The following is a 12,092-nucleotide window of genomic DNA, read 5'->3' as shown; positions in this document are numbered from 1 at the left end:
TTGCACGTCAGAGAGCGTTACTTGTAACTCCTCTTTCATGCCATATTTCATCTCCCACCTATAATTGAAAGAGCCATAATAGTCAAACTAGCAGGTGAAGGTTACCATGTCCAATGTGGAGGCCCTGTATTAATTCTTCTTAATTATAGCTGAGTTGTAGGGTTTGTGCGGGGAAGGATCTAGGCTTACTAGATCAATAGGAGTATTAAGAGATAATCTTGTAACCGTTACAGCTTAAGGGAGAGCATAACCCTTTGTTTGTATGGTTGATCAAAGGTTATTTCGTGAAAAGTTGCTTACTAGATTGGTAAACGGATAGAAACATGGAATGCCTCAGTCAAGGCTATAAAGCATTTACTTGCAAGGCTATTGCCATCATTGCTGAAATTTGATGTTCTTTTCTGATTAACTTTTGTGATGTGCATGTACCTCATGACATGGAGATACATGTTCCTAAGTGGCAACTATCAACTATGTTGGGAAGCAAGCAAGAAAGAAAGAAACAACCCAATGTTGACTCCAAGTTCTAGATGGCATTACAATGCCGAGATCATCCAGCATCATCACTACTGGTATGAGGAGTCATTTACACTCCACTGGAAATAAGTTGCTCCATCCAACTCTGAGGATGGTTTGGTAGAGTCTAGAATGTGAAGTTTTGTGTTACACATGCTAGATGATTCCCCTCAAAACACTAAATAGGTAGGCATACTAAACTAGCAAGCTCTCTGGACATACCCATTCATCAAGCTTAGTGGCCTGGCCAGCTTTTGTGATCAACAGTTAAATAGTAAACCTTACTCTACCCATGTCTTCCATTCTGATGGAGAATTTGTATAACCATGATACTAGCTAAGTTGTGCGGATAGAAATTGACCCATATACCATTTCACATACCACCCACAACAAATGTATTTAGCATTACATCTTATGAAATTAGAATGATGAGCTAGGGTATGTATATTGGACATGTTGTGTTGACTTAGGATCTTGGAAATGCGAAACCAAAAATGTTATATGGCCTTTTTTTCCATGTCCATGTCCACAATATGCATGCACATGTCCATATCCATGTCCAGAACATACATTCCATATTCCCTTTTTGCCTTGTGTCCAGCATACTTGCATATGCCCCAGTAGTAAATCTAGAATGGTTCCACAGGACACTCATAATTTGCTTCTCAATTTTTGTGCTTCCATAACCTGGGACCTCAAGACTCTTCTCATCACTTTGTTAGTTGCCGTGCGAGGAAAGTCCGAAACAATCATCACCAAACTCACCTGTTATGGTTTCATTCAAGAAAGAAGTAAATTGTTTTAGCAGAGACTTTCTTCAAAACCTTTTCTAGTACAAGATGGATTTCCACTTGGGGTTACCTTGAAATAGGGGTTCAAGTGAGTTTGCAAAGCTTTTGTAAAAACTCCCTTCAGGTGAAGGGAAGTGATGTTTGGCCCACCGGCATCATCAATGACAGCAAACATGACCAGCTGCTCTGGCCCACCACCATAAGATGGGACTGCAACGGCAGCTGTCTCAATGATATGGTCACTGGCTTTGTTGCATACCCTCTCAATCTCAACTGCACTTGTCTGAAAATTCCCACACATGTACAAGCCATCAGTGTGAGCTAGAACCACTGCAAATTGCTATGCATTTCTCTCGCTCTACACACACACACACACACAATAAGTCTATAAATGATTTTATAGAAGGAAAGTATAGGTTGCTTAACAAGGACACAAGTAGCTACAATAGACTTAGGAGGAAACCTTAATGCCTCCAAGGTTCATAGTGTCATCACTTCGACCATGTGATTTGTAGAATCCCCCAACTGTTCGCTCAAATACATCTCCGTGTCTTCGTAATATCTGTGAACAGATCTGGAATTTAATTCCTCAAACTCTTTACTTTGGATCTTCTGATTTCACACAGTCAAAAGCAATATTCTGAAGAAGAAAAGTGTGTCCCACGCATACCATTCCCTTGTGTGTTGGCATGCCCCCGTAATATATCATGTTATGATCAGCATTCAGTAGGGTGTGTGACGCTCCCAGCATCGGCATCAAGGCAAGCTCTCCAATACAAGGTTGATCGTCTGACTTTTGAAGGAAAAAAGAAAAAAATATGTTCTTATCAATTCTCTCTCTCTTTCTCTCCCTCTCCAAATAGAACACATCAAATACCCAAAGCTCAGCAGAAGAGACCACCCTCCATGTGACACCACACCCGGACACACACTCCTTGGGAACAGAGGACCATTTTCAATCTTATACGAGTTCTGACCCCTAGTGTCTATCACCCGGACGAGGCCTTGAGACGGCTCCACAACCCTATCACACTTTTGACATATTGTGCTTAATTGTCCATCTTTCTTGGCATACCTCACAGTTTCCATCTATTTTTCATTTTGCATAGATTATAGGTGGGTGCCCTCTACATCTCCCACCACAGCACTCACACATATTGTCTCATCATTGGTTTCATGGAGTTTCAACCCCAAAGACTTTAGTAAACCTCTCTCTTGTCCTTTTTTTGTCTGGACATCCAGAGGACATTGACAGTTGTACATTGATTTGTCTCATAGGTCGAGTTCGGCCTCTAGTAGACGTTAATACAGCTTTCTTTCTCTCTCTCTCTCTCTCTCTCTCTCTCTCTCTCTCTCTCTCTCAAACAGGGAGAGACACCTACAGAGGCAGATTACAGACTTCTTTCGACTAGAGATTGAGCAGTCAGGCCAGCAGGCATTGCAGCTAACCCCAGAGTATAGCCGCACCAGAGGTACAGTGATTGATCGGGCTATAGAGCTGGGGCGGTCCAGGCGCCCCAAGATGAGAGGCCCATCTCGACACCGGCAGAGACTACAACAGAGGATCAGGACCATACTAGCACGACATGGGAGACGTCCAGTCAGAGTACTCACCATGGAGGACATTGAGGATATCCGCCATCGACCGATGAGAGACATCTTTGGATAGTGATGTATATGATGCTTACCTTTGTTGCTGGAGTTTTCCTCCCAGATGTTATCCATTAGGAGCTTCTAGTACCTTACTTTTCCTCATAGTTGTTTCAGTTTTAGTTAGTTGTTTAGTTGTTTTTAGCTTTTCTTACACAGACATTGTATCAGATCCACCAATTGTTGTAACCTTTTTGGTCTCATAGGTCATTTTGGCCTTCTGAAGACGTTAATATATCATTTCATTTCATTTCTCTCTCTCACACACACACACACATGTAGATAAGAGGCCCAACGCTGTGGGACACTTTTTCTGCATAAGATACAAAGACATTCAGACTGACTCATGAAGCGACAGAGGAGGCAAAAAAGAATAGAACCAATGTTACCCTTTGAAAAAAACAATAACTACCCAACTTATAATTGAAACCTACGAGAACCTCAATCTTCATTGATCGTTGGCTGCTAGCAGAAGGGAATGATCATGATGCTGATAGATGCTGTTTTGCTGAGAGAGAAAGAAAGAAAGAAAGGAAATTATGTTAACGTCTGCAAAAGACCAGAATGACCTATGAAACACCATAAACACCACGAAGATCTTGAGCCAAATTTGTGGTCCAATAACAGGAAAAATCCTAGTGATCAGCTAGTAGAGTTATGATGCCAAGCATCGGATACATTCACCTCAACTAAAGCTTACTAATTTTGTTTTGGATTTTGGTTTGATGTGAAAATCCTCAATAAAGGCTCTACCCTCACGAAAAACTGCCCATTTTTCTTTGGGAGCTGCTCGAACCTTGTGTAATTTTCGAGGTCGATTCCTCTGCGATGCATATCTTTGTGTCTTTGAACTGCAAAGTTAAGGTTGAGAGAAGTACACATGATCACAGGACTGGGAATCCACCCTCTCAAGGGCCCCCACCTTATAGGTGTACTTGCTTTGTTGCTTGCAAGAGAATGAGTACAAGATTGACTTACTTTCCTGTCCCACGGGGACTGAGCTTGACTGAGACTTGACGGGAGATATGGACCTGATTTGGACTGATTTCCACCACCCCTTGGCTGTGTATTTTGCTGACCTGGTTGCCCCTTGTAGAGGGCTGACTGGCCGGCCTGTTTTGCCTCTGTTTGGGCCTGATCTGGGCGCCTTCAAGCCGCTGAAAACTGCTGTGAACTGGCCACCCTGGAGCTGCTTTGCTGGCTGCCCTTCTCCTGTGCGTTATGCTGAGATGCATAGATGTTCAGTTTGGCTGCAAATCAGCACCTGGGTGATGTGTGTTATGCTCCAAATTGACACCTTCTTCACCTTGGTCCTGGCCACCCCTTTAAGTGTGTATCTTGTGTGAGTTGAATGGATGAGAGTGTCACAAGTTGCCACATGGAGTATAAGGTGGTCAAGAGATTAAGATGCTACCTGGATGAATACATGTAAAGTAAGTGGGGCTAGAGGCTATCTATATTAGACGTCTCTCATTGTATGGTTTACAACACATTGCAATAGAGATTGAGTTGGGTGTGCCTATTCTCTTGCATTAGTGTGCTAATTATAATTATGGATTTTCTTGATTATTTTGAGCCTCCTTAAGCATATGCTAATCATGTGATTAGACTAGGCTTAGTATGATTCCACATTCTTGATATGGTATCAGAGCATAGATTAGCTAAGCCTAATTGGTGTGTTTATTTAAGAGTGTTGGTTTATCATGGTTTGTATATAGAGAAGAAATTATGGCACACTCATTATCATTAGGATACAAAAAGTTCGATTCGGTACAGTACGTTCAAATACGGTCTCAGAATGCACCGCTAAATTTTGAAAATAAAAATATGGTGGAGGTATGGTCCATTTAAAAAATACTTAAAAATATAAATATATATTGTTGATGGAGAGAGAGGCTTGAGGAAGAGGAAGAGAGAGAGAGAGAGGGAGGGAGGGGCTTGAGGAAGAGGAAGAGAGGAAGAGGGAGATACTTGAGAGAGCCTAGAGGGGAGAGAGGCTTGAGCCTTGAAGGAGAGCTTGAGAGAGAGGATTGATCTTAAGCAATGAGCACTTGTGAGGATGTTGGGGGAGGGACTATTTTATAGGATGCATCACAAGCAAAGGGCCAAAGGCTAAAGCCTAAAACTATCCCAAAAAACGCCCAAGAAACAGGGAGAAAAATGGAAAAAAAAGGCCAAAAATGGCCAAAAAAAAAAACGAGAAAAAAAATGGTCGACTGGATCATCGAACCGCCACCGTACCGCCCGTAATGAACCGAACCATCCATATCAAACCAAACTGCTTGGGCGGTGCGCAAACCAGGTGCCACTGTGGAAGCCGCCCATGGAGTCTACAATGGAAATTGTAGCCATGTGAAGATTTTGGAAGTCTACATTATCAACAAGGAGTTACCAAGAAGGATTATGCATCAAGATACGATTGGTTTATTGTAATTTTGCCTCCTAAAGTTTGGTTTGGGCATGGGAGAATGCTCAATTTTGGAAGGGTTGCCACTTGATGGGAAATATGGATCCCATGGTTCTTTGCAAATTAGCAAGGAGCACAAAGAGGTGCAAGCGTGTCCAAGCAAGGGATAAGCGATTTTGGGCTGAGGATGGAGCCCATGTTTGAGCACACTAGAAAAGTGGTGCTGGTTAAATTGCTCATGGAAGATGGGCAAGTTGTGTGGAAGCCTTTGAAGGCCATCATGTTGGTTTTGCACCTTTGGTTTCTTGAAAGAAACCTATGAGAGCACCCTTAAACATGCTCCATGGTGAGCCACAGTAGCCAAAATGACAGCTATGTAAACCTCATGAAGGAGGTCTAGTAATTGAGGTAAGAAATGAGGGTAGCAGGGACAGTTAGACCTTGAGAATGCCAACCAAAAAGAAGAAAGGGTTGCATATGCAAGTGTATATATAGAAGAAGAACACTAGCACACGGGCAACATCATAAAGATCATGAAGAAGAGTTGGAGTGACAAAAGGGACTGCCACTAAGGCAGCAAACAGCAGGGCTGTCAACGATGCATACAGGAACCTGTGAAGCTCAAGAAGCAGCACAAGCCAGAGGAGCAGGCTCGCTCGATTTGCATGTATGCTGAATTGTGTGAAGATAAAGAGACAGAAAAAGAGTTTGAGAAAGGAAGTGTTTCAGACAGTGCACATTCTGGTGCTCGGGAGGTCAGGCGTAGGCGAAACCACTCTTATCCGGCTGATTATCGGGGAAGGTTGGCCTCCAGGGCGTTGCTGGAGTGCAAGACATCAATCAGGAGTGGGAGTACTTGTCTGAACATGGCCTGCCCCTCATCATTCACGACAGCAACGGCATCGACATCTTGGGGAAGGAGCGTGTGGACAGCATCAGGGGATTCCTAGACAAGCATCAGAAAAGCGATGATTTTTCCCAGCATGTCCATCTGGTGTGGTATGTCATTAGCGCAGCGGACACAAGGTTCCTCATCGATGGGGATGTCATGCAGCTGGTGAGTAGTTATGTCAGAATATGCAGCGGAAATGACAACCAAACTTGGGTAGACAAGAGCAAGTAGACTGCAGAAAATAATCAGCACAAGAAACACAGAGAGATAGGTGTGTAAACTCTTCTCTATACACAAGATCCCAAAAAACTGAATGAGAAAGTGGTGGGGGCTGAGGGGCAATATATACATCTCCATGTGAGCAGTTGGCCAGCTACAGATGGTGCCCACGACTGAGAAAATACCCCACGACTGAGAAAATACCAGTCGGCCAGCAGCCTGATGCCCACGACTGGTCAAGAGCAGTCGGCCAGCAGCCCAGATGCACACGACTGAAGAAAGTCCAGTTGGCCAGCATTGGGATGCTCCTGGCATCACCTGGCAGCCCTCCAGCCACTAGGAAAAAATGGGAAAAATAGGGAAAAAATACGGGGAGTGTGGAAAAATGATATACGGGCGGGCACACCCACAACAGAGGCCCTGGTGTATACAAATGGACAGGAGATGACTTCTAACACCCCCTCTCAGCTCCTGGCTGTGAAACCAACCCAAGGGAGCTGGAGTGCCGCCTGAGCGTAGCCTGAGGTAGAGACTTCGTGAAGAGGTCCGCCGCATTGTCCTCCGTCGAACAATAAAGTAGCAAGATGTCACCCGCCAAGATCTTCTCACGTACAAAGTGATACTGTATCTCTATATGCTTGGTCCGGGCATGGAAAACCGGATTCCGAGCAATAGCTATACAACTCTGGTTATCACACTGGATGACTGTGGGCTCCCTCTGTGGAAACCCCATCTCGCCTAGCAGCCTCCGCAGCCATACAACCTCACAAGCAGCACCACAAGCAGCCCGATACTCTGCCTCTGTCGAAGAAAGGGCAATAGTTGGCTGCTTCTTGCTGCTCCAAGAAACTGCTCCTGAGCCGAGGGAAAAAGTGTAACCTGAAGTAGATCTCCTCGTGTTTGGATCTCCTCCCCAATCTGAGTCACTCCAACCTTGGAGCTTGACTCCATTCCCTCCTGTGTAAAAGAGTCCCACATCCTTCGTACTCTGCAGATACCGCAAGATCCGCAATCCTGCGTCCAATGAGTCTTCAATGGCGTCTGCATAAACGAGCTCAATAGCCCCACGGAGAAGCTCAAGTCCAATCTGGTGTTCAGCAACCAGATCAATGAACCAACCAACTTCCGGTACTGCGAGGCATCAACTGGCTCACAAGGATCTGTAACGGTTAACTTTGTGTTCGGGTCCATTGGCGAGGTAATAGGCTTGCAGTTCTCCATCCCAAAGGCCTCAAGCAACTCATGAACATACCGCTGCTGAGAGACGAAAAACCCCCTCTGGGTCTGCCAGATCTCCAATCCCAAGAAGAAGTGGAGTAAGCCTAAGTCGGTCATCTCAAACTCCTTTGACAAGGCAGCCTTCGTCACTCCGATGTGCTCCACATGACCGCCGGTGAGAATGAGATCATCCACATAAAGGATGATAAGTGTGACCATGCCGCGTTTCCGAAAGAGATACAGGTTCGGATCTGCAACCGATCTGTGGAATCCAGTCCGAATAAAGAAGGAATCAATCTTCTGATTCCAAGCCCTGGGAGCCTGCTTAAGACCATACAAGGCCTTACGTAACCTGTAAACCATCCCTTCCGATCCTGGAACAATAAAGCCTGGAGGCTGATCAACGTACACCTCCTCCTACAGGTCACCATTAAGGAACGTAGATTTTACATCCATCTGGTACACGGGCCACCTCTGAGAAGAAGCAAGGGCAAGAACGGTCCGAATCGTGGTCATCCGCGCTGTCGGTGCAAAGGTATCCTCGTAGTCGATGCCTGGCCGCTGAGCATAACCTTTAGCCAGGAGCCTGGCTTTGTGTTTGTCCACCGACCCATCAGCCGCGTACTTGGTCTTAAAGACCCATTTGACACCAATGACTGACCGCTTCGACGGCCTCGGTACCAACTCCCAAGTGTTGTTCTTCTCGATGGCATCAAGTTCCACCTGCATGGCTTCCCTCCAAGTATCCTGTGAAAGGGCTTCCTTTACGGAAGTGGGCTCTTTATCCCGCATGATACGAGACATCAGAGCATAGTTCACCTGAAGAAGCTCCGCCGTGTTGCTTTTATCTCGGACTCGATGTGATCTTCGAGGGCCGTCCTCTGTGGTCCACTCGGAGGGTAGCTCCGTGACACCTGACTCCCGAAGGGTGTCTAACAACCATCTAGGTACTCGAACAGATCGTGGAGCCTCCTGTGTTCGCGGGGGCTCAACTCCAGCTGCGGGCTCAACCTCCTGTGATGACTGAGGTGGATCAACTGGAGTAGTATACTGGGAATCATCATCAGACTCCTCTGGATCTCCAAGAAGTGGCAGCTCCTCGACAGTGGATGCTGGAACATGCTCGTCAAAGACCACATCCCGGCTGACAACAATCTCGTTCCTCTCTGGATCATACAACCTGTATCCCTTGGAAAGAGAGTTATACCCCACAAATACCAGCTTGCGGGACTTGGAGTCAAGCTTCCCCCTCTGCTTCTTCGGAATATGTACATACGCGTCACTCCCAAAGACACGGAAGTGCGAGACATCGGGTTTCTTGCCAAAATATGCCTCAAACGGAGTCATATGGGGTACAGAAGTCGTCGGAGAGCGGTTAATGGTATGTCAGCTGTTGCCACAGCCTCACCCCAACGTGGACGAGGAAGATCACGATGCTCCAGCATGGTCCTCGCCATCTCCACCACAGTCCTGTTCTTACGTTCAACAACTCCATTCTCCGAAGGCGATCCAATATTGGCCAATTCCCTCTTGATGCCATGATCTGCACAAAACCGGAAAAATACAGTCGAGGAGAATTCACCTCCTTTGTCAGCCCTGAGAGTCTTGACCTGGAATCCAGACTCTTTCTCCACCATCACGTGCCAATCCTTGAACCGAGCAAAAGCCTGGTCCTTCTGGGAAAGGAAGTAGACCCACGTGAATCTGGTACAATCATCAACAAGCAGCATGAAGTAGAGAGATCCTCCCAAGGATGGTATCTGCTGTGGTCCACACAAGTCAGTGTGAATCAACTCCAATGGTTTCGAAGCCCGCCTGGAAGCCTGCTTCGGAAAGGATTCCCTGTGTTGCTTACCACGTATGCAAGAGCTGTAGCGTCCTTGCCTACTACCAACATCTGGCAAGCCAACCACCATCTGGTCCCGGAAGGCGCGCCTCAAAGCATCCACATTTAAGTGGCCAAAACGAAAGTGCCACAAATCTCCGACCTGAGAGCCTGTCAATGAGGAGAGTGCAGAGAGCTTGTAGATGCCATTCTCCACACCGCCTTCCCAAACAACTTTGCCTGTCTCACGGTCCCTTAGAGCAACTGAATGCTCCTCAAATTCCACCCGAAAGCCAGTCTTGCATACCTCATGCACTGACAAAAGATGAAAGCCCAGAGCAGGGACATAAAGAACACGGGAAGCATGCTTGCCCCCCTTGCCGTCGGGAATAATCTCCATCCGGCCCTCACTATGTATCGGAATAGTGGAGTTATCGCCAATAAAAATACGACCTGACTGCCGTTTCAGATCCAGGAAGAAGTCACGGGATGGAGTCATGTGCCTGGAAGCACCACTGTCGAGAATCCATTCTCGGGTATCCTTTGCGGTGAAGCCAACTGCCTCCTCCCTCGAAGATGATGAAGCATCGAAGTCCACCATCTCCAAGTGCACAAATGCCGGAGTCTTTGCAGCTGAGGCTGAGGAATCAGCACTCTTCCCTGTCCGCTTAGGACACTTCCTCCAGTAGTGGCCTTTCTCGCCACAATCATTACACGATCTTTCGGCCTTCAGCTTCTCTCGTTCTCGATCAGGCTTCTTCTCAGAAGACTTCTCTGGTGAAGCCTTCCCTTTGCCCTTGTTGGTATTACGGCCTTTCGACCGTTGGCTAGTTAAGGCCTCCGAACCTCCACCGTGAGGAGGGTTCGTGAAACGTTCCTCCTGGTCCAAGACCATTGGCACAAGCTCCTCCCAAGTAATGGTGCTGAGCCTGCCACTCGTGATCAATGAGGAATAGAAAGCGGAATACTGACCAGGCAAGTGGGAAAGTAACGTGATGGCCATATCTTCGGATGATATCTCTTTCCCAGCTTGAAGGACGTCCTGCTGAAGGGCTTGCAGCTTGTTAATGTGTTCCCGCATCGTCGAAGACTTTGCAGGGTTCATAACCCGCATCTGCACTTCCAAGGATATCCGCTTCATGGGTGACACCCTGTTGTACAAAGAAGCCAAATGCTCCCATATGCCTCTCGCCAGCGTCATGTGCTTCACATGGTTGATCACCTGTGGTGTGCAATTGAGGAATATAAACGACCGGACCCTGGCGTTGACACGGTCCCACATGTGTGCCTGTGCCTCTCGGTCCTTCCTCGTCGATAATAACTCCCCTTCCTCAGCTTCCGGCCGTGGCACCCCTATGATAATAAAATCAGCAAGATCATATGACTCCAAAACTGACTCCATCATGACCTTCCAGATGCCGTAATTGGACCCGTCCAACTGCCGATCCACTGGGAACGTGGGGAGAGTCGGAATCTTCATGTGCTTCTCAGCCATCTCTAGTAAATCTGCCATCTCGGAGAGTAACCTGAAAGGGTGGGTGGGTGGGAAAAATCTGAAAATCAGAAAATATGCAAGTGGCTGTCCAGCCCCTTTGCCCGCCTTCCTCTTGCACCTTCTCTTCCCGTTCAGCCCGGAACAGTCCACCGATCAGCAACCTGTTGCTCCCCCTCTTGCTCAGAAAAACGCCCAAGATCTCCTAGAGCCTAGGGCTCTGATACCATGTCAGAATATGCAGCGGAAATGACAACCAAACTTGGGTAGACAAGAGCAAGTAGACTGCAGAAAATAATCAGCACAAGAAACACAGAGAGATAGGTGTGTAAACTCTTCTCTATACACAAGATTCCGAAAAACTGAATGAGAAAGTGGTGGGGGCTGAGGGGCAATATATACATCTCCATGTGAGCAATCGGCCAGCTACAGATGGTGCCCACGACTGAGAAAATACCCCACGACTGAGAAAATACCAGTCGGCCAGCAGCCTGATGCCCACGACTGGTCAAGAGCAGTCGGCCAGCAGCCCAGATGCACACGACTGAAGAAAGTCCAGTTGGCCAGCATTGGGATGCTCCTGGCATCACCTGGCAGCCCTCCAGCCACTAGGAAAAAATGGGAAAAATAGGGAAAAAATACGGGGAGTGTGGAAAAATGATATACGGCGGGCACAGCCACAACAGAGGCCCTGGTGTATACAAATGGACAGGAGATGACTTCTAACAGTTATGGTATCCCCGTGCTGCTCATCATGACATTCAACGACTGGGAGAATGCTGTTAAGCAGAATGCAAACAGAGGACAGCTTAACAGATGCTCTGATGGGCAGTTGCAAGAGGATTGGCTCTTGAATGTCCACGCTCAGAGAGTGCCAATCCTTCTCTACGGGCTGCAGTTGATGCATGGCCAATGATGGAAGCAAGCTGTGACTCTGAATGTGGATAACGCAAGGATGAGAGACACAGAGAGAGAGAGAGGCAGCCTAAGCGGTGCAAATCGAGATAAGGTCTTTTCTTTTTTGTGGCTCAAAGAATACTCAATGGATAAGAACCTTAAAATTATGGTGTCAAGGGGCTCAA

At 46.8% G+C, this 12,092-nt stretch overlaps 1 protein-coding gene across 3 annotated transcripts in view; it reads right to left on the bottom strand.

Moving 5' to 3' along the window:
• Positions 1-914: 914 nt before the first annotated feature.
• LOC147604793 (putative CoA ligase CCL12) overlaps positions 915-12,092 on the bottom strand; it is a 31,974-nt gene continuing 20,796 nt past the window's right edge. For all 3 annotated transcript variants that reach the window (XM_086794939.1, XM_086794940.1, XM_086794941.1), the window contains exons 11-14: positions 1,978-2,100; positions 1,771-1,869; positions 1,378-1,590; positions 915-1,281 (exon numbers count right to left, since the gene is read on the bottom strand). In XM_086794939.1, coding sequence (XP_086651065.1) covers positions 1,168-1,281; positions 1,378-1,590; positions 1,771-1,869; positions 1,978-2,100 — 549 coding nt within the window. In that variant the 3' untranslated portion in view covers positions 915-1,167. The remainder of the gene's footprint in view (positions 1,282-1,377; positions 1,591-1,770; positions 1,870-1,977; positions 2,101-12,092) is intronic.

Source organism: Cibotium barometz, chromosome 61 (assembly GCF_041138505.1).
Source record: "Cibotium barometz isolate CiBa-2024 chromosome 61, ASM4113850v1, whole genome shotgun sequence".
NCBI lineage: Eukaryota > Viridiplantae > Streptophyta > Polypodiopsida > Cyatheales > Cibotiaceae > Cibotium > Cibotium barometz.
The sequence above is the reverse complement of the archived record's forward strand: the minus strand, read 5'-3'. Positions and strand labels throughout refer to the sequence as shown.